This window comes from Pleurodeles waltl, chromosome 6 (assembly GCF_031143425.1).
Source record: "Pleurodeles waltl isolate 20211129_DDA chromosome 6, aPleWal1.hap1.20221129, whole genome shotgun sequence".
Lineage (NCBI taxonomy): Eukaryota > Metazoa > Chordata > Amphibia > Caudata > Salamandridae > Pleurodeles > Pleurodeles waltl.
In genome coordinates this window covers 1,642,019,541-1,642,042,946 of record NC_090445.1, presented here as the reverse complement: position 1 = coordinate 1,642,042,946, position 23,406 = coordinate 1,642,019,541, and the positions used below count along the sequence as shown (strand labels likewise).

At 40.0% G+C, this 23,406-nt stretch overlaps 1 protein-coding gene across 4 annotated transcripts in view; it reads left to right on the top strand.

Moving 5' to 3' along the window:
• STRBP (spermatid perinuclear RNA binding protein) overlaps nt 1-23,406 on the top strand; it is a 451,011-nt gene that overhangs the window by 120,838 nt on the left and 306,767 nt on the right. For all 4 annotated transcript variants that reach the window (XM_069241550.1, XM_069241553.1, XM_069241551.1 and 1 more), the window contains 2 exons: nt 15,157-15,251; nt 15,625-15,720. In XM_069241550.1, coding sequence (XP_069097651.1) covers nt 15,157-15,251; nt 15,625-15,720 — 191 coding nt within the window. The remainder of the gene's footprint in view (nt 1-15,156; nt 15,252-15,624; nt 15,721-23,406) is intronic.

The window sequence follows — 23,406 nt, the reverse complement described above, 5'->3', positions numbered from 1 at the left end:
TCTATTGCAGAGATGAGAGTAGCCTGCCCGCCTAGTGCTTGGTCCTTCCACCTAATTTAGAGCAGACGGACCTTAAGTTTTCCATTGATGAAGCCCCTGTTTGCTAAATTTACAGAAAACGTAGTCTGATGGACCGATGGAGTAGGAAGGACATGTAACCACCAGTCCTATTTTAGGTTGGAGGGTGTAATGTCTATTTTTTCCTGCTTGTCACCAACAGGAAAAACCTGACAACAAGGGACAGGAAAAAAAATGACCCCCATCCATGTGAGAAAAATCCTGATTTGTAAGGATCATTAGTTTTTTGATTTTCTGAAACAAGCTCCGACTTAGGGAGTTTTTTTCTGGAAAACAAAAACACTTACAAGTTTAGTGGGCTTCTGACCAACAAACTTCTTTGACTTTGAAAGGAACCACCCTGACTGCTTTTTCTTTACGCCTACAGAGATGACCTCTTGGAGATCCTTCCTATGAAGCCTTTGTGGCAGCAGTGCTGCACAAGGAGTCCTCCAGAATCTTCCTTTTGGGTGGGGAATTTTCTGCCAAACCCCTTCCAATAGTTCGGAATCTGTGTGCTCCCGGTACAGCATGCTTACTGGCGGGCTGCCTGTCTGTCCATGGACTTCTCTGCATTTTTCAGCAAATTCCTCTTGCTCCCTATTGGGTCTCACCTGTACTTCCAGTTGTGTTCTAGCCTTTTGATTAGCCATTGTTCCAGACACCATGCTATTGTTTTTATATATTATTGTCTGACATTTGCATCATGACACTTGGATAACTGAAGCTATTTCTTTACATAACCTTTTACCTGTGTCCCAGCTTCCTGCTCTTAACTTTTACAAAGACTTTCTTCTTGTACTGATTTGGAGTCCATCGGTATCCTCAACTTGCTCTTGGGCTTTATTTATAATTTGCCCAATCATAATGAGCCATCCTCTTTGGGGAATCGAAACACCCACTACTTTGTTGTTGAAATAGTCCTATGTAAAAGCACTTCGTTGTGCACGTCATCAGTGTGTACCACTTGTGAGTACCAGATACCTTTTTCACTAACACCTATTGAGAAAACATTGATTTATGGCTATGAAAATGGAATAAAATATTTCTTAAGTTTTATTTTATTAATATTTAGTGTGTGATAAGCATCTTTGGTTTCTCTTATTAGGATAAGTGTCGCTTTTAGCAGTTACTTATACCAGGTCCTTATTGATTCTCTGGGTTTCCCTTGTTTAAATTACATGTGCTGATATTGGATACCCAGTTTGCATATAGCAAGTGTTTAGGAAAAGTCCTTCCACTGCTAGATGCACAGTCTTTTAAATACCCCTCATAAAACTGACAGACCTCAACCCTCTAGGATTGTTAACTGCTGAATTAAATTACTTAATTGTCCATAATTTGTAGTGCCATTTTTATTTGCTTTTTTTATTGAAAGGTTTTCATTATCATTTTAGTACAAGGCCATACACATATTTGCTACATTGTTATGTTATGTGTTACTTATCCCTTTCCACAATGCATTTTAGTAATTACCACAATTGTAACCTCGTAACTATGGGTTATGAGAATCCTTTCCTTTCTTGAGAGTAGCTGTGAGAGACAGGAAGGGAGAGATTTTCTTGTGTGCATTGGCTGCTGGAGCACGATGTAAGGAAATGCCCCTAAAATCTAAAGCTAAAATACATAAACTGAATTCTCCTACATATGTTTGGTGTCTGTTGGGACTGAAAGCATGCTGATCCTAAGATCCCGACACAGAAGAGACTTATCTCCGTCCGCTGTCTTGGACAGTGTGTTCTATTTTCACATATAAAATCAGCTATGAAAAAGCAGCTGATCAGTCCATTCTTGCGTTTCTATTCCTTTGAGTATAAATTTACATATTTCCTTGCTTTGACTTTCCACCAACAAGTGGTCACTGTCAATCTCTTGTAATTTTCCACACCAAATTCCCAGAAAGGTACCCTAAAGGGAAGATACCATTGTTTTTGTAGTCAGGATAGGAAATATGAATTGACAAGTAGTCATTATGGTTGTGATGGTGCCCCTTGAGAAATATTCTTATGCCCTGTATATTTAGATGCTCAAACATGCCATTTCTGATTGCAAACCCATTGCATTGTCTGAGGATGCATGCACATAGTCACTTTGAGATCTGCATAAGCAGTTTCTGAAGTCTAGATAATTAAACGCACCTCAAAATTATCAGCTTGAGCCAAAAAACAAAAAACATTCTAATGGAGTTGATGTCTCTCCTTCCTGACGTTGAAATACTCCGCCCACAATACGCTTGAGCAGCAGTATTAATAAAGGTGACTCATTGAAACTGAAGGACGGGTTGGCAATAGTCGTGCCTGCTCTGGCCAAAACTTGGTAAAAGAAAATATGTAAATTGCTTATGTTACCTTTACACTAATTTTATTACTAAAACTTCAGATTATGAACTTCCCATCACTGTAATTTTACTATAAAAGCATCAAGGAATAAACTTGTCTGAGCGTTCCTACTCAAGTATGTTTTAGAAACATTTTGTAAGTGATTATTTTTCCACTGCGTTTGAGAACTCTTCTTTTCACATGAACATTCAGTGACCAAGACACTGTGGGTGTTTTTATAGGATTTGGAATTTAAAGATTGGATTGAGCTGTCACTTAGGTAAACTGACCAACATTTTTTATAGTATGATTTTATTACACTAATCATCTTCTAACCAAGTTCACAAAGTTGAAATAAAAAGAACATCTTGAGTGTACATAGCCTTTCAATGGGAATGTTGTTTGTTACTTCATGCTCTGTCAACTCTTACTGAATACCTCAATTTTATTCAAATGTTTTGTGCTTTAAACTTAGAATATTAGTTCACAATATAATTCTTACTTTTGGCAAAGAAAATGAGTGATCAAGCTAGTCAGTAGTTTTGAAATGTACAGTGAAATAGCTTACCTGTGCTTTCCAAAGTGGGCGTTTGTTCCAAAAAGTTGAACTTTTAGTCTGTTGACGTGTGCTCCATGTTAATACAGTTATTTTCTCTGTCTAAGTTTTAAAATAAATTAATTTGAGCCAAGTGTCCTTCTCATTGAGTGAGTGAATTCAGCAGTACTAGTTTCTTTAGAACATTTACACCTGTTGAGTAAAACACTGAGAAGCTGGCAAGGAGTGGTCACAATGTGAATTTAATTATTTATTCTATCATACACATCCAAAAATTATGTGGCAAGTCACATTAGATTTGCACCTGGATATTAACTCGTATTATGAATATAAAGCACTCTATCAAAAACGTCAGTTCTACACATTTTAGAAGAATTTTTACTACTACTGTAAGAAATCTGATTTTTAGTTTCCTTCTACCTTTTACATATGTTTTGGTCTGGTAGCATTTGTTATACGCTTTTCACTCAAATTATCGTTTATTTACCACGAGAAGTCTTATTTTAAAAATGCATCTTTAGATTATTTGCTTCATAGAGGCTGTGCAAACACAATTCTGTTACTTAGAAATGCAGATATCTTAAAATATTTGACATAATTGTGGGTATCTCTTAATTGGTGAATTAAATATACTTAAATGCAAGCAGATTAAATGATGGCATTTTTTATTAATGTTCTGCCAGTGAGGATGATAATAAGGCCTGGCTGATTTAAGCGTATTCTTTTGATATCAAATTCTGCAGCTAGATTTGGACCAGAAGCTGAAATATGCTGATAATCAAAAGATTTCCCATTATTTGTTAGTGTTGATTTAGATTAAATATGTTTACGGAAACAGGGCAAATAAAGTTTAAATATTTCATTTAATCCTTGTCCAGAATATTTTTTTGAGGAGGACAAATTATTTGAAATATAAAAGGATTATTTTTTTAGCTTGAAGTGAACGTCAGCAGTTTTACATTTTACCTGTGTAAATTCTTTTGGTAAATCATATTGCCTATTTGACATACGTGGCCTAGGCATATATAATCTGAATAGGTGTATTCATTTCTAGTGCCCTCAAATATAAGGATGGAATACCTCTGATAATTTTTTAGCTGTAATCCTTTGTATGGTGTAGGCATTTGCACACTCCTTTACGTATAAGTGAGAATTTTTCTGAATTTTTCCCCATTGGAAAACAGAAGGTGCTTTTTCCCACATAAACCATTTTTAAGGGACGAATACTATGATGTAATCTTCTTTGATGTCCATATACTGTGAGTAGACAGCTGGCAATGCTGTCATTTGTTTCATCATATGCACGCATAAAAAATGGGTGCTGCACTACAGAAGATCCAGAAATAGTACATACAGTGGAAGTCTTGGAGCAACATTTTACCCAGACTTTCAGGAACAATGGAAATCGTTACCACCCGCAATTCCCTTTGAAGGAGAAGCTTTGTCCAAATAGGCACACTAGATCTTACTCATGTGGATCAATTTCTGGTGTTGCCCAGTACTGAGAAGAATCTAATGACTAAGCAAAGAAAGAAAATATGCAATATCGGTTGATTGGCTATCTACATCCTACTCGTTTAGTAAATAAAAAACAGACTACCACAAAACACAAAAAGGTATTGGCACTTTTTTCTGTGAGACGGCGTGCTTACCACAGGTTTGAAATCTTTGTATTGGAAAAGGAGTAGGGCAGCAACTTTTTGTAGAAATGTTAGGGAGAAAATGAGGGAGCAGTTGCTTGCAGTATTGTTACTGCAGCACCCTCATTTTAGCAGAGTTAAATCACTGAGCATAGCTCTATGTGAAACATGTAAAACCCAGTGTAGTAGTATGCACCACATCGGTTTTATATTTATGCACATTTTACTGCAAATACAACCTTTCTAGTCTTTGTAGCATGTTTGTTTTTACTTCTAACAGATGTCAAAACACCATCAGTATACATACAACCATAGGTTTGCAGTATACTTTGTGATTTGTCACAATGGCAAAGGTATGCAGGCACATTCAGTAGAGCACATTGCCACTGAATGGTGCTACTATTGGTTCAAAGGAAATGCTCTTCCACTTGTATATAAGTTGTAGGAAGTGAATTGAAACACAGTCATAGTTAACTTAGGGGACAAATGAACATAAAAAGAGCATTAACCTTTAAATCATAGTCTTACCAAAGTTTCTGCCTTTTTGGCTGTTCAAAAAGTGTGCTAGCAGTTTGAATGGAAAGCTAAGTAAATTGTAGCTTTTCAATTGTTCTCAATGTCCACTATGCATAATTCATTTGATGGTTCATGTTGTGACCAATCTGCTGGAATGCACATGGCAGACGGGTGCAAAAGTGCATTTTCTTCTCATTTTGTTTCTCAACTGGGAAAGTGTTTTTCCTTCACTCGCCAATGAAATATTAAGGTTTACTCTTTCCTATCCTGGAAGGGAATTATTGTAGTATTTAAAGGAGTAATTGTGGTTTTCCAATGTGGGAATGAACAGGTTAAGTGCATGTGAATATCCTCAAGCTTTCTGGTTTGTGGGTGTTCACTCTGTTTGGTATGCTCCCTTCATATGTTTGATCATTTTAAGCAATCCGCTTTGCTGGCCAGCTTGACCATACTTGTAAGTCCGACCTGTGAATGCAAATGTCCACAGATTCTTTGAATCGGGTTCCTTCTGTAATATGGTATATCCACCCACAGATTAGTTTATTTGCAAACTTTCAGTTCAATCTTTAGGTGCCAATAACCCTATCAGTTAAGCGTATATTGTTGGTGTCTAAATTAAGATCTTGAAAACTTATAAACGCTTATACAGCTCTTAGTAGCACAATGTAAGTGCAGCTGTGGTAAATTTTGTGTAGTCCCATGTTTGTCTCTCACTTTAGTGGTAGTCAGAGCATGAAGAAACAGAAGACATTTTGTTGTCGATGACACTGAAGATGTAAAAGGGAATCTGGTGCAAGTCTGACACCCCTGTTCACTGCCTGATCCCTTCACCTTGCCTTTTAATGGAAACCTGCCTATAAGTGCTGACTGCCTGCAAAAAAAAACTAAAACACTATCTATTTTTCATTTATCAATATCTTGTCCCTGACATCAAAAATACAGATAACAATGTTGCAAACCTAATTGAGAATTCAGTTGCATTTGTTATTTTTTTTTCTGCCAGAACAAAAAGAATTGTTGAAGTTATCTGTTTGAATTTCAAAATGTTCATGTTCTACCTTAGCATGCACAACTTGGTTTGCTTTGCACCAGCTGTATCATGTTCTGGGAAGATGTGATGGTGTCTAGAGGTCTGAACACTGCAAATCTTAACTGTTAGCTTTGAAAAAACAACTGCAGTTGTTTTTATGACTTATTTTGCAGGCAGTCAATCTTAATCATTTCTAACTTTGTTTTGAAACTAATCGCTCATTTACAAACTTTATTTTAAACGATGTGTTGGCTTGATGCAGATGTTTATATTGGCTACATTACAAAGTACATTAGATCGATAGAGAAAAAAAAAACAGTACTATGATGGAAATCATTATGTGCATGTGACATGTCTATTGTACCATCATTTAATCCTTACTGCACCTACAAACCACATGAGCAACAATGCAAACATCTGCTGTGACGTTCACAATGTCAGAAAATGAGCATGTAGCATTTGATCTTTTAACGCTTTTCATGTTATACAGCAGCTTCAGAACAATTCAAATCCAAATGAGTAATGAGTAATGAGAAGCAATCGGAAAACTGATTATCATCTGTAACAATTGAGTTTGAGGGGGATACAGGGATTTATAGTCACATTTGAACACCAGTTCAACACCAAGTAGTACTATGATTTGCGGATTATCTTCCATTTGCTACTGTATATAAAATCCTCATGTATTATATTTCTAAAACGTTTCAGTGAGATTCTTAAAGTTTAGAAGCATATAAATATCCAGTAAATGGAATTTAGTCCTGCAGTGCAAGAAGGACCAGTTGTTAAGTCTGCTTTTCCTACTTTCATTTCTTTTCATTGTCATCTAATTATAAAGCCCTGTCAAGATATTTGGATGATCACTCAGTTTGGCTTCCTAGTGATTGCCACCATGCCTCATGTGTTACTCGAGTACCTAAGACCTATATGAATGACTAGAACCTTTGGCAAATTTCTATGTCCGAATCAGAGTTGAAGGCTGTTTTTCCATTTATTGTGGTCTTCTTTTAAATTCCATTTAGTGCATCCTCATACGTTAACTGTCACCTAAGCTTCTGGCTTCTGACCATGATGCATTGCCATCCTCAACTGCTTAGTGAATTGCGACCTTCCAAGCTTCCTGTAGGATATCTATTTCAAATATGTATGTTTTGATTCCAGGCAAAGACTCTGTTTCAAAAGAATGAGTGCATCATTTCTGGGTCTGTATGTACTCCATCATCAGGAAAACCGTGCCTAGTGTAGTAATCAGAATGGTGCCTCGAGCACCTTAAACTGTTGCCAATTCGACTAAAGGGACTTTATTTTTTGCAAGGATTTTAACAACCTTGAAGGGTCACGCAATGATTTCAGTGATTCTGTGTGTGTTTATTTCTTTCTGCATCATAGGATCTTCATTGATAGTTATAAACCTTGAATAATTCCATGATGCTTCCGTGAACCTCGGAACATCATCTTCAATATATATTTTAAGAATCTAGGAAAAAGACTTTGGAAAGTGTTCATCACTGAAAGTTATTTTCCGTATAGACACAGTGTCAAGACTTAAAGCCTAGTGTCTGGTGTGGATATTGCTCCAGTTTCAGTTCCAGAAGTGTTGAGTTCACAGTTAGTACTTTGAAAGAGAGTAATTGACCTCTCCGGACCCATCATGATTTTGTTATTGCCTGCATCATCGGTTGTCAGTGACACCACTGCAGTACCATGTATATTAACTTTCATCAGAGCAAGGTGTTGTGCGTGGATGTAATAGTTTACAGCTTCTTTTGGTTCCCTCGCAGCTCATTTGGTTAGCCGAGGTTGCTATTTTCAGTACTCAAGATGAGATTCCTGAATTTATTATAGAATTAATTCATCTAACACCCAAGGATGCTATTCACTTTGGTGATGTGATGTTAATTTGTTAATATGTAAGCGTTCTGCAAAGCTAGATGAAAATGGAGATGACTGATGAAAGTGAGCTGTGTTAATCTCTTAACAGTGTGGTTAATGGGGGTTGTACAAAGTACTAAATCAGAGATTAGAGAAGGGCCTTTTGTCTCTGTATATACTTAAGTGCTTATGTTGCCCTAAGTTGCTTTACAGTCAAGTTCAAGGTCTGTGATCGAGGTAGAGCAACTCACAATAAAGGGATACATATGCAGCCTTGCTGATTACTGAGGCTTGCATGGAAGAGGTGTCTGCAGACTTTGACTTGCAGAAAAAGTGTTCCTTAAAAAGCGGACTCTTCAGTCACATTTGACATTGAAGAGATACCACACTGGTCAGTTCTGAGTACGAAGGTATCTTGTAACTTTGTTGCATAGCTGGAGAAAGCTTGACAGTCTTGAAAGCTTGACCGTTGGAGATTGGCCACCAAGTACCTTGAACTTGTCTGTTGTAGGACCTGCTACAATTCTTGAGGGTTGAATGGGTGGAGGAGTAAGTGGAATTCATGAGGCATACAGGTGGATCTTCATGTTCTTGCCAGCCAGAGGTATAGCAAAAAGTTCTTTGTCTAGTTCAGAGACGACCACTGGTAATGCGGGGAGCAGTTATGTACAGGCAGTGTACTCGTATGGAACAGCTAGCATATATTGGATATGTAAACCTCTGTAGGCTGTCTTCTTGGTTGCTTGGAAAACAGTTTTTCTCAAGTGTTAAACCTTTAAGCTAGCGATCACTACATTAAAAATGTGAACTAACTCACTTTAGTAGGTCTGAGGATTTAACACTAGGATCAGACACCCAGACAATCCGGTCACCCCAGGAGATGGGTTTCCACATAAATCATTTGGACTTAAATGCTGTGTACCTGGTGATGAGGCTCTTCCTTCCTCTTTTATAAAGTCATTTTGCCTAGCTCTTTCAACATCACAGCTGCCATGTTCTATCTGAACAATCTGGGTAGACCGAAGTCACACTGTGGACATTTACCTCATTTAATCAGATATCCACTTACCTTAAGGATCTCAACGTGACCCTGGGCTCACATTCTATACGAGCCTGACATATTGGGACCTTTTTTTACTTGAAAAGTGTTCTTTCTAGGTGCTGTTACAACTGCAAGAAGAATTGGTGATGTAAAGCTCTTCCTCTACGTAGGCTAGATCTTTGGTTCTTCATGATGACAACTTGGTATTCAGAAAAGTCCCAATGTATTCCAGAGGTTTTGAGAGAAGTACTAAGAAATAATTTGATTCTACCATGTTTTAGCAGTGGATCATTTGCTTTCCAAACTCCTGCCATCTAGTGTTGGCGGGGACCTTGCAAGCTGTTCTTTAAACTGTAAGTTTCAGTTCCGAGATAAGTCAAGAACTCTCTTGGAAACCCATAGTGCACCAGGACAATAGCTCCATCTCTGGTTGTGTTTTTCTTCTGTCACGTTCCAAGACTGCTGAGATTCTAATAACTAGTTTGACTCCGTTGCAAGGAATCTCCGCCAATACTTTCAGAAAACCCACTTCAACAGACCATTCAAATTTGACCAGGACTTGAGTGATTTTTTTTTTTTCTACCATGCTGTATAAGAATGACTTGTGGTTGGGAATTATAGATAATGCACTCTTCCAGTTTTATGTAAGTGCACAGTTAAGTTCTTTTGCCTCCCCCTGTGGTCTTCCATTATGAAAAGCAGCAGTCATCAGTGGCACCATTGAAACCTGTGGACATAGGCTGCACTATAGAGACTTATTCCGCAGACTCCCACCAGGAATTGTCCCTCTGAGGTTCGATCTAGGCAAGGCTTTCAAAGCTAGGTCAATCACTGGTCTTGAGAGAACTTCAAGCCCCAAGACTGAGCCAAAGAGGCTTGACAGTCTGCTCTGGCCATTGTGCCTGAGTCTGTCCACACCAGCTGCCAGGCTAGGCTCCAGAGAAGGCCACTTTGCCTCAAAGCCGGGCCACAACTTCTAGGCCCAGAGGCAGAGAACTGCAGCTTTTTTTTTTTTTGCAGAGTTCGGCACCCTAAGTTGGTTCCAAGACCAATTTTGATGTTGTGCTGCCTGAAGAGCCTAATGGCATGCCGAGGTAGTTTTACATCCAGTCCTTACTCTGTGTAGATTCTGCTTCGCCCTCCACACCAAGAGGCAGATCCAGCACCTCTAAAGAAGAGAAAATGAATATTTGAGTAGCTTCACACATTCCCTATACCAAAGAATCATAGGTAGAAAGAAAATAGCCATCTTCCTCAACCACTAACAAACCCAGTCCCTCCTCCACCACCACAGCTTTTACATTCACTCAAACATGGACTCTGATCAAGCATTAAGTTTGACCCACAGGACCCATATTATGGGCTTGTTCCAGAAGGGAATTGGGAAGATGCATGTGAGGATTACAATAGAGAATCCCGGGATGATACCATCTTCGAACCCTACCAGTAAATGCTCCTTTATCTGATGGCCCTACATCAAATCACACGGTAATTCAGACAGCAGCAGATCACTACAAGATAAAGCTGCATGTCATTGAGAAAGAATAAGAGTTTCTGGTTCAAAACAGTGGCCTGTTAAATTCCTGTTGATGCTTAAGAGCATGATTAAGTGTTTGTCAGAGAACATTGGGCAGCCTGTGGAAGTCATGCTGATCACACCTAGAACAGAAAAGAAGTACAAAGCTTCATCGGATAACCCACTTTACATCAGGGGTCATGTACATCCTGAATCCCTAGCGGTGCCACTGCCAAGACGAGTGCTTTTGTCCAGGGAACCTGTGTTGCACTGCATCCAGATAAGAAGAAATGCAAAATCAATGTGGCAGAAAAGCGAGGTGTGGTAGGATCAGCAATACAGTGGCACATAGCCAACTTTTTAGGCCTCCTTTCAAGGTATGACAGGTACTATTGGGAGAACATGGAGAGAATGGTCACACATCTGTTTAAGGCATACTGCAAGTATAGTAAATAGTTGGTGCAAGAGGGAAAAATCATATCTGCTTAATCATCACTGCGCATTAAATGTGTGTAGACACAGCCGCTAGAGAGATGAACACTTGTGTCATCCCAAGAAGACACACTTGTCTCTTGGTGTCCATAATTATATCCCTACATTAAGTACCACATAATAAACATTATTTTTGATGGCAAATATTTGTGTTAACCACATGTGGATACCATGATGCTGAAAATTAAGGAGAACACTGACACTACTATAGCTATGGTGGCACTCCGAATGCAAGCTGGTAAAACTGGTCTTCAGAACCAGCAGGCGAGTGGGGGTGCTAAAGCTTCAGCAACTCCTCGGTGTGCTGGCTTTAACTATTTTAGGAGGCCTAGCTTCAGAAAACCTACACCTGAGGTAGCTTTAGAGGGTGGGTAAGGAAAGGACATCTTTGCCTCCAAGCAGTGTCTTGCCTACTACCCTCTTCCACATAGGACATGTTGGGGGAGGGATAAGGTTATTCCTTCCAAAGTGGAAGGAGATAACCCCATATTAGTGAATCTTGTTACTAGTTTGACACGGTTACTACTTGGAGTTTAACTCCACACTACCAAACATGTCACCTAGTTATAAAACCCAGTCACTCAAGAGCATTAACTACTGCTGTAAGAAGTGCAAGACCTGATTTAGAAAGGTTGCTATCGAACCTCTTCATCCGCTTCAAAGGAATCAAGGGATATACTTTCTCATCCTAAAGAAAGATGACATGCTGTGCTCTATCCTTGACCTTATGCTGTTAACCTGTTACATAATGTCGGAGCATTTCAAGATGGCAACCCTGTATGGCATCATTCTGCTGCTCTGCACAGATTACATAGAAAACATCTAAAAAATTCCTACTTTAACATCCCCATCCACCTGTCACATCATTGCTACCTCAGATGCGTAGTAGGTGGATAACACTAATGCAAAATGTTGCCCTTCTGGGTCACAACAACTACTGAGGGTGTTCATGAAATGTCTAGTGGTGCTCGCAGCTCCATTCATGACTTTCGGTATCTAGACAGCTGGCTGATAAGGAGCATCAATGCCTCGCACAAACTCAATTGTGTTGGGTTCTCTGGTTTCTTAGTGATTGTCAAAAAGTTAATAGCTAAAACTGTAGCAGTTACAACTCTTTTTAGGGAAGATATTGAACATAGTGACAGGCAAAGCCTATCCCAATCAGGAAAGGGTCATGGCATTTTAGAAGCTGCCCCTTTATCAGATGCCACATCCTCTAACAGTGCGACCAGTTGTGAAATTGTTGGGGAAGGTACCATTGTGCAATTAGGTAGTGCCATACAATCACATAGACATGCATCCACTACAGAACTGCCTGTTCAGGCAGTGGTTTACTCAGCGGATCAATGGGAACATATAAGGTTTCATAATGCCCACAGTTCAGCACAATCGCAAATAGTGGCACAACAGGAACTTGTTATTGGGCTGATTGTTTGTCGACCCACAACCACGGGTGACAGTTACCACAGACACCTCACTCGCTGGATGGAGTGAGCATCCAGCAGTCTGACTCTTCAAGGCACCCGGACATAGCAGCAGAAAATGAATACACATTACTTAGAGTACACAGCAGTCCAAATGTCACCCGAAGGTCTGACACATAATTTGCAATAAGAGAGTTGTAATCTTGAAAATAGCATGACTGAATCTAGAAGTAAGAATGCTCTCTCAGCACTGGGTCAGTCGTCACCAGATCCTGATCTTGTCAGAGAATCTGCTGGGGGTGGACAACAAGGGATCTGTTTAGTGGACGCATCAACATAGTATGAGAGTATGAGATTAATCCCATGTTCTTCAGCATTATGTTTCAAAATGGGGGACACCCACAGTCGATCTCAGTGCCACAACAGAAAATACAAAATGCCCAAGCTTTGCCTCAAGGTAGTCACACACACAGTACATGGACATCACTTCTTGGATGAGAGTATCTGGCATATTTGCCTTTGCTTTTGGTCCACTATCTCTGATCCATAATATAGTGAGGAAGTTATGATGAACCTCTGTCTCATTGCTCCAACGTGGGCTAAGGTACTCAGTGCTACTGGAAATGTCTGCCCGCTGCTGGGCAACTGAAACAAACGAGGATCTTGTCTATCAGTCATTAGACATATGACGAGATGGCACAGGCCTGCTCCTGAACATCCAGACTTTCTTCTGCAGCACCCTACTCCAGAGAGCTTGGTGGTGCAGGTGTCAGCCTGGCACCTGAACTCCACTTGTTGGCAACCACACCACCTGTCAGGGAATCCAAAAGGATGGATACATTTGTGAAACAAATACTCCCCTCTGTCTTATTTGCTCTGTGCACCATTAAAAAAACATGCCGTCTGGGAAGGTATTTGCATGCATTATGGTACAGAGTGGTAAACAGCTTGCCAGCTACCCAAGAGAAACTCCGTCTAACCTTGCAGAGGCTTAATTTGGACAGGCCGGACACTGTGATATACCCGATTAGGGCAGTTGGCACCAGGATACTACTTAGGTGTCACACCTGGATTCGCTGCACAGGATTCTCATCTGACAACCATCAGTCTCGCATGGACATAACCTTCAACGGCTCTTGGCTTTTTGTAACTAATGCAGACTTGGCCCTTAAAATATTCAAAGAGAGTGACATCACTACTTGCTCTCTGGATTCTGGAATCTGTTTGGGGCGCACGATCGGCCTGTAGGAAGTTAAATATCTTTTCACCTCACTGGCTGGTGGAGCATACTGTCCGATTAGCGGATGCTCCAGACCATGCAAAACAGATACTCCCTACCCCTTCTGTACTACCCACCCGGAAATGCCACCCAAATCATAACACTTACTGGAGGACCACTTGTCCATCCCCATGCCAGTCACCTTGCAGATTTCTTGATTATAGTGAGACCTGAAGGCCAAACACGTTATTTGTTCCAGTCAGTGCTTCTGGGCATCTCTGATGCAACCCTTTTTGGTATCGAGCCTTAGCCAGCAAAAAACAACAACCCTATATAGGCCTGATATTCTATGCATAGAACTGTGAAGCAACTTGAGTAACTCTACATATTATATAGTCCTCTTATACATAGAACCGTACATCCTGTCTTGCCTGCATGGTTTGACTTCTATATGAATTTTAACGCATACAACCCTCCTCCCGCAGCTCTTTTTGGTCGACCATGCGTGGCTAGAAAATAATTCATATTAACATGTCACTTTCAATGTCAAACAGTTCTTAAAGAAGATGGGAGTTTTGGTGGGCCTAATATGTATCAAAGTAGGAACATCCTTGCACGGTTGGCCTGAAACACATCTTCTTTAAATAGGAATGGCACAAGTTCTTGACACTTTTTCATTCTCCTAGATTATGCATTTATAACTGAATTATAACTAAACTAATGTTACTGTAAATGGAGTGTACTCATGTGAAAGCTTTTTTTGTGAAGCCGTGCGTCAGCCCTTTGGGGTCGACGTCCTGCTACACACAGCTATAAAGTAGTATATAAAATGGTGACCTCATGCCTTTCAGTGCATACGTTTTGGTGACATTTCACACACTATGTCCTAAACGCTTAAAACCAAAAGGGTGTTTTCCATTTGGTATTACCTTTGAATAGTTAGCAGTGATAATCAGTTTTCCGGTCTCTGCCTGACAATATTTTCACAGTTTAGGAATAAGTAGTCCATTTTATAAGATGGATAAGTAAACCAATTTATGTCGGCTAACTTAAAGAGGCACCCTCAAGTTCTAAGAAATTTCATCCAATTATTTGGTTTCCTCAAAAGATTTGTTGTTCTGAACAACTGTACTACTGGAGGCCATGCATTAGCAGTAGAATGTATATGTTGAACAAATTCTGTATACAAAAGTGCTGCATGCTAATTTTTTGTCCTGTAATGTGTTTTGCATTCTTAATAAGATCCCAGATTGTATGTAGCTGTTGTCGTCAATTTGTATACTGAGCGAATGCCTTTTTGCTTTTTCAGCACATCTGCACAATACTACATTTATGGCTGTTTAATTACAGTGCACTTTTTAGATATTACACTTCTGGGAGTCTTATTAGCCCATTGAGATGCTCTACCCTTTTTTGTACTGTGACAGAATCCCCTTGGTCAAATTGTATCTGTCTTTTTATTCCGTTTTACCAGTAGAAAATGTTGCGATGAAAGATCCTCCGGATTTATTGGACAGGCAGAAATGCCTGAACGCCTTGGCGTCACTGCGTCATGCCAAATGGTTTCAGGTTGGCTGATTTGTTCTTATCTTGGGTAGACTTATGAGGTTTTCATTTAAACTTCTATAATTTCAAGTTTCAACTGTTTTTAGTAATTTATTAAATATAATATTTTGGATTTCAAATAATGTTAAATAAGTGAATTACATTAAATAATCTGGACAGTTGACTAGCCTATGTCTGTGATGAGGCTATAAAAGAGATTTATATATTGTGTTCCAGATTTTTTTTAAGACATCACTTTTAAGTCAGGTATATGCCTTTTGTATTTATTTTCTGCATGATATCAAAATAAACAATCATTATTTACAATCTATCTCAGGGTTCATTACAAAAAAATAGTATTTATACAGTTGCATTGCAACCATTTTGTTTGTTTTAGGCAAGAGCAAATGGATTAAAGTCATGTGTAATTGTTCTACGTATTCTGCGTGATTTATGCAACAGAGTACCAACATGGGAGCCATTAAAAGGATGGGTAAGTATGACACTGACGAATTCTAATTTCGATTTTTGAAACCTTACACAAAATAAAGCCAACAGTTGTATAATAATATGCAAAGATTTGTCACTTAACAAAGATCAGTCTAAAATAAAGTGTTATGTGGTGTGTTTATTGAAAATGTGTGCTTGTGTGATTCATATAAATATATTTATATCTTGGCATATCTGCTCATACGCAACATCTTTGAGGCCTCTTCAAAGTCTAAATGTTTGTTAACTCTTAAAGAGTGCTCCTTTTAAAGTTAACTTATGATGAAACTGAAAATTGCAAGCAACATTTTACCTCTTATTCAAGACCGTTTCCACAAATAAAAAAAACTGGTAGGTTTCCCTAAACAGGTAATAAAATACCATCACTTTAAGAACATATCAACTTTTGCATAGGCGAAGTGCCAGTGCAGTGTCCGCTTCCATAAATATTTTTGCTCTGTCAGGTGAGGATCTCTAAAAAAAAATAAAACAGTGAAGTATCCTAATGTGGATCTCAAATGTACATTAAGAAGAATCAAAGGGCAATTTGGGATTCATGTAGGTTTCTTTATTCAGCAAGTACAGTAGTACAAATTGTACCCCTTATGAACCACAAATGTGCATAGCTCAACCTCTGGTTGTAACTGCCACAGCAGCTGTCTCACTGTGAATTGTCATCAGCATTTCCCTACAAATATAAGAAGTTAGTTAAAAGATACCATGATTAAAACTGCCATAAAAATGCAGTTCTACACAATGTTAAAATATATATTGCAAAGAATACCTAAAGACTCTGCTGAATAAGGGCCTATTAATAATCTAGTCACAGATTAAATACAATATTAAAAAACACATATTATTACTGAGTAATCAAATTGTAGCAATATTAAAACATTAAACAGGACCCTAGTTAGTATTGAATCCAAAAACTAATATAACAACCGATGTCCTACTTTTGCCCTCACTGACCAAACGTAAGCAGCAACAACAGTAAGAGGGTCATCTGTCCTAGAGCAGAGCATCATTACTTCTTCTGCCAACCTAGTGCTGTTTGTCCTGAACAATGGGTGCAACCAATGTCTAAGGTTCGCAGTACATTTTGTTCAAGACAGCATAAAATGCATCTCAGTATCTTTTCTTGCTTCCACTAACCTATTGCGCACCTTTGGGTTTCCACCAAAGTCGGCTAGATGTCCACTAGTGGGAAAAGTCCCCAATTTAGATCTTAAGTAAGGAGGCATTTCAGCTCTGGATATAACCCATCTACATATTTTTCAAACCAGGGAGGCAGCTTATGAGCAAAATACTTTGCCACTAAACCTCCAGCTCGTACCTTAATTTCAAAGTCCTTTTGGATATATGAACAAAACTACTTCTTGGCAAGTTCGGTTGAGTCAGGACCAACATGAGCGGACTCCTTCCAAAGGCCACTAACTAAACCCTCAGGACACCCTGGAAAACATTTTGTGGATTGATTTTGTAAGTAAAGTGATGCACACTGATTTCTGTGGGCACATATCCAAACTAATATGAGATTTAAAGCTTCCTGGGCTGCAATAGAGAACATGCCAGCTTCAGGATACAAGGACACCAAAGGTGTTCTGGGCCTAAGCATAAGAGGGGCCAACAAAAGTTGTTTTCTACTACTTGAAGTTTTTTTTTAGTTTACCATATCCCCAGACTTAGACCCACGGAGAGTAGTAGCCACATCCTTTTGATGATATAGTTGCAACATCACACATTGACCACTCACCTTGAGTTTTAGGAAGAGGCTTGCTCTAGAAGTTTGTAGGAGACTTGTAGTAGCCTTGACTATCTGTACCCTCCATGTTAGCTATTCTTCAAAGCAGATCCCCAGATAATCGCACTCCGAGACCCCCTCCAGGGAAAACCATAGAACCTAAGTTTCCTCCGAAAGGTGGGAGTAGGGTTGATAAGAATGACCTTAGTTTTTGAGGTATTTATAATGAGGTCCTGCTCAGTACAGTATTCCAAATAGGCTTCATGTAATTTTTGTGAAGCATTTTCACTGCTCTCAACATTGTCTGCAAAACGGATTAGCACCTTAATCCTTGCATGTGTACGTTGGATTTTTCAGATGTCCCACTACATCATTCAGAACTAGACTGAAAAGGACTGAGCCATGAGACAGCCCTGCATCACACATTGATCATTCGGAAAGGGGGCACTATAATTCACCACGAGGCCAATAACTGACCCTGGACATATTGGTATGTAAACCAATATTAGCACTCGGAAGGGCAGTGTCAACTCCCGTCTTACACATATATGACCTTAACTTCTCGTGATATTCGAAATACAAATTCGGGTTCACAATAATTAGGTACAGGGTGCTGTTTGTAACCCCTCTGTACTTGTACACAATCAGAAATAGATGACTAGCTTAAGCCACCGTGCTGATCTTTGACTGGAAGCTGGCCTGCGTCTCCATCAATATGCCATTGTTGTCCGACCATGTAATCCGTTTAAATGTACTTTGCCCAGGATTTTCCCTACTCCATCTAGAACGGAGATTGGGTGGTTAGTTTTAGTATTATTTCAGCTCCTTTTTTGTTGATAGGTGCCAGGATCTTTGATTGTCATGAGATCAGAAACCTACCCACCCTCTGCAGCTACAGCATTAAACACCAGGGAAAGAATCTTGCACCATATTTGGGGCTCTACACAATACAAATTGAGAGGAATTAAATCTGGGCCTGTTGTATAATATTTATTTATTACTGCATATAGCTCTTTACACCTCGGGGGCTGAAATCAGTATTGCCCGTTGTTCACCCGCACACTCCTTGCTGGTCGCTGCAGGCATGTGAGTTTGAGATCATGAGCTGCTATATAGCTGTGTGAAATGGCTTCCCATTTGTTTGAACCAATATGGACTCTAACCCTAGCCATACAACTGTTTCCTACATCGGAGATAATTGTCCAGAATTTCTTCGTGTCTTTTCTGTAGGTTGCCACCATTAGCTCTAACCACAGCTTACATCTAATATTCATGTTTTACTTTTCATCAAGCTTTTATACATTCTCCCAAGCTCCTCAAATACCATTACGTGTGGCACAGAGAGATGCTGAGTAATTAATGCATTAAAACTTTTTTTTTTTTTTTTTTATTGACTAGGCTCTCGAAGTCAAGCCAACTATTATTTTGCTGTTTAATCATTCTTGGGTGCGGCTTCTTGTCTAGGTGTGAACACAACATTTTTTTGTGCATTACTTATTTCTCCCACTACTAGAACACTATTGAAACTAAATATCATACTACTAAGGAAGTCCACCTTTTCCCAATATTTATCAATATTCCAGCTGACAGCCTTCCTGTCATTTAACACCACCAATTCACAAGGGTACTACAGGGAGCCCTTCCCTGGCACACCTTGTACAACTGGACTATAATAGGGTTACGGTCACGCTCTACCCTTTCATTAACCTTTCCCCAGCCTTTAATGTTAATAATAGTAAATCACAGATGACATAAAGCCCTGGCTGAAAGTATTACTAGCTGACCAATCTGACGGAGTAGGGCTATTTAGAAACCAACGTCCTTTAAGCATAAATGAAAAAGCTTTCCCCATTTTCAAGCTTAAAAAAAAAAAAGTTTAACAGCTGTCTTTATCAAAGGTCTTATTAATGGCTATTTCAGAAGTGAGGAATGTTTTAAAATTGCTGTAGATAAATAATAATTGACTATCATCAAGTTCCCTACTGACATTAAGACTCATAACATAATCTTCCAACCCATCCCAGATAGCGTGAACCTCAAAATCTCAAGGGGGCGCGGGGGTATATACATTAAGAAGCGAACAAAATAGTTAGCAGTGTTCGATAATTGTACATGCAAAATACGCGAATGACAATGCCCCACAATGACTTGCTGCTGTTTATAATTTAACTTGCAAGAAACCATATATTAAGTCACCCCCAATCGGTTGACCTTTCCTAAAGTGAACTGAGTTGTGAAATTCCATCAGTCTATGGGGTTCCACCTTTTCGACCATGTTTCTTGTAAGCAGCAAATATTGTACTATCTCATAAAGCACACTCAATACATATCATCTATTTTACAGTTAAAACCTGCAATAAAACCGTGATAAAATGGAAAGTGAATCATCATGTTGTCGGTAAAGGGAAGGTTCTCTAATCTGAACTGCTATGTTGTAAATCACTCTAAAGTCATCCAGTGGCTGGAGTGGGCAGCCCCATGAGGCATGCTGGAGTTCGTGGTAGAAAAACATGAATGACAAAACAACTGATTAATGGGTGATGTCAGGCAGAAACCCCTTATAAGTAACTATTATACACATAATTTTAGTAAAATCAAAAGGCCATGGCTAACACCATACATTTAAAAAAAAATGATTGTGGCAGGACATAAAATGATTTACAAGTATAAAAGTAGTCCCCAATTAAAAAATATACACCAGCATGAAATACAGAACTGCAGTTACAAGTGCACATCAGTGTGTGCATACAAAAAAAAAACATATTTGCAAAGAACAGTTTCACATTGAATCCAGTATGATATGAAATAGCAGCAGCCAGATAAATAAAGGGCACTCCAAAAAGGAATTTACAACACCATTAGCAGGAGACCGGAACTGACAAAGCTGGAATGTGCCCTGTGCTCACATAAAAAAAATGAGATGCTATCTTAACTCATTGGCAGCACTGAAGAAGTACTAAAGTAAAAACAAAAGCACTGGCACTGCAGGAAACTATCTTGTGTGAGGATGAGAACCCATGTAAAAGAGAAGAATTGGGGGCATTGCCTGCCAAGATGGCCGAACGGATGTAATCCAGCTCAGCTCAGCTGTAGGCAGAAACAAAAGTTGGGAAATGGCCATAACTGCAGAACGAACCTACACATTCTGTGAAGCAGTGAGGCTGTAATGCTGGAAGAATCTAGGTGACAACTCTCACATGGAATTCAAAGACCTGAACTCACCCGCATACTGTCACAAACCATGAAAATATTTACTAGACCAAAACTATGACGTGATAGCTCTGCAGGAAACTCATTTAAAACGCAAAGACGATCACAGACTCTAACATGGATCCTATCAGCAGTCCCCTCAAAGCACAGTGGTGTAGCACTTAAGTTAGACAAGTCTTTGCAATTCAACCCTAAAGGCCACCGCATCGACAAGGAGGGGAGAAAAGTTAAGGTTAAAAAGATCTCCTAAGGGACCTGCAGGCTACATTTGCTTCAGTATATGCACCATGAGACTAACCAGGAAACGTTTTTCCACAACTGCCTGACGATGCTGGGGGATTTGTGGGGGCAATATCTTCCTGACGGGAGATTTTCACCTCACTTGGCGTGCAGCTTGCAATAGTACGAATCCTCAGCGCTCTACAACAGGCAATTTCTCTCATGCTTTAAAACACACCATGAAGGAGTTGGGGCTTATTGATGCGTGGAGGACACTCCATCCCGCTGACAGACTACACATTCTGTTCTCACTCACATCACACGTACTGTGAGATTGATTGTTTTGGTTAGTCCAGTGAGAGGGCACAGGTTACATAAAGCTACGATCCACCCCATTTCCCCATCTGATCACTCTCCGGTAGAGGTCACATTACAGTGGGGTAAAAAACAGCCACGCTGGTTTTCCCCCCTCCCTGACTAGAGATAAATCCTCTGGAGATAAACTATGCCTCATCACTAGAGACTACTTCCTACTCAACCGGAGGACACTAACCCGAGTGTCACGTGGGACGTCTTCAAGGTGGTCCTCCAAGGGAAATGTATCTCCCTGATGGCGTCATTAAACAGAGGGCAAAGGATTGTCTTGCACTGGCAGAGGAATAAGCACATAAAGAACACCCCCACTCATACTCTAGAGCAAAGTCCCGACTTTGCAAGGTAAACTGGATGCAATTCACACAAACCAGGCAGAGCTTACTCTTCTGTGCCTCCAGAAAAAAGTTCTATGAACAGGGGAGAGGGAATACATGGGTGACATGCAACAACCCACTCATGAGCTGACTACCGCAGATATAGAAAAAGCAACCATATACGGAAACTACTACTGGGAGCTCTGTACAGCAGTGCCAACAACAGATAGCGCAATATCTCAATATTTAGACAACATTGTTCTTCCCCAAGTGACTGCCACTCAGAATGAAAATCTAGGAGCCCTAATTGATGAGGAGGAGGTTCGAAATGCCATCAATGGTCAAAACTGCACAAATCTCTGCGGTCAGAGTGCTTAATGGCTCAATTTTATAAAACATTCAGCTCCAACACCCCCCCCCCCCCCATGCTTTGATGAACTGAATTAAAGGAGAGTTGAAATGATGGTCACCGATACACATCTATTGATTAGGTATGATAAATAAGACTATGCTCCCCAAGGTCTTATACATGTTTGAGTCTACCAGTGGAGGTTTCAAACATTACGCATAACTATCACCTGCTTCATTTGGCAGAATAGTCGAGCCAGATTAGCCTACAAACCGCTGCGTATGCCAAAGGCATCATGAGTGATGGTGCTCCCTGATTTTCCTTTATACTACAAGGCAGTCCAACTGCGAGTCATCACAGTGGTCACTTGAAGCGTCAGACAAACATTGACTGCACATGGACCGTGCCATTGTAGGGAAGGTAATATGGGACTTACTCTGGAAACCGAAGCCAGACCAACCTCCGAAAACCTACCTTAGCACACCGAGTACAACCTTGAAGGTTTGGGACAAAGTAATAAAAAATCGGGCTTGGACGACCTTCCCCCTCAACCTACACACCGATACACCTCAACCAAGCAATTCCCTCGGCTCTCCATCCAAGTCCATTCAACACTTGAAGGGAGGCGGGTTGCCTCACCCTGGCTGAACTCTTTCATAATTAGGAAATTCTAACCTTTTGACAGCTGTAAACGACATTTTCAACTCTCATACAGAATTTTGCAATTGTACGAGAACTTAGCCCCATCTAAAAATTTGTCTGCTGGGCAGGCACCTCTCGGGGAACAAACATACCTCTGCATTTGGCTAGTTGCCACGCTAAATCCAGTTAGTCTGCACCACCGTAATTTCTGGCAACATATTTACTGGAAGACGTTTGATACTCAATAGGATAAGCTTTGTTAAGACATTCTAAAGTACAACCAGTCCATCTCTTTGAGGGACGCTGTGGTTTGCTACATGTCTTATGCCATATATTATGGGACTGTCTGATAATTCGCCCTTTTGGAACTAAATCCTTGCTCAGATCCTTAGTCACATTAGAGATATTGGGGTACCCAATATCCCACACACTAGGCTTTTCCCTTTTAGGGCCAATCCGGTCCACCCCAATCCACTCTATTCCAATCCACCCCACTCCAAACCACCTTAACCTACCCCACTCTAGCCCAACCCTCTCCAACATAATCCATCCCACATCAATCCAGTCTACCCCACTCCAATCCAACCCTCTCCATTCCAGTCCAATCCAACCCACCCCACCCCAATCCAATTTACCCCACCCAATCCACCCCAGTACACTCTACCACACTCAATCCATTCCAACCTAATCCACCCCACCCAATCCAGTTCACTCCTCACTCCAATCCACCCAACTCCAACCCAATCCCATTCACCCCAATCCATCCCGTCCACCCCATCCCACCCCCGTTCACCCCAATCCACTCCAGCCCACCCCAGTCCAATTCACCCCAATCTACAC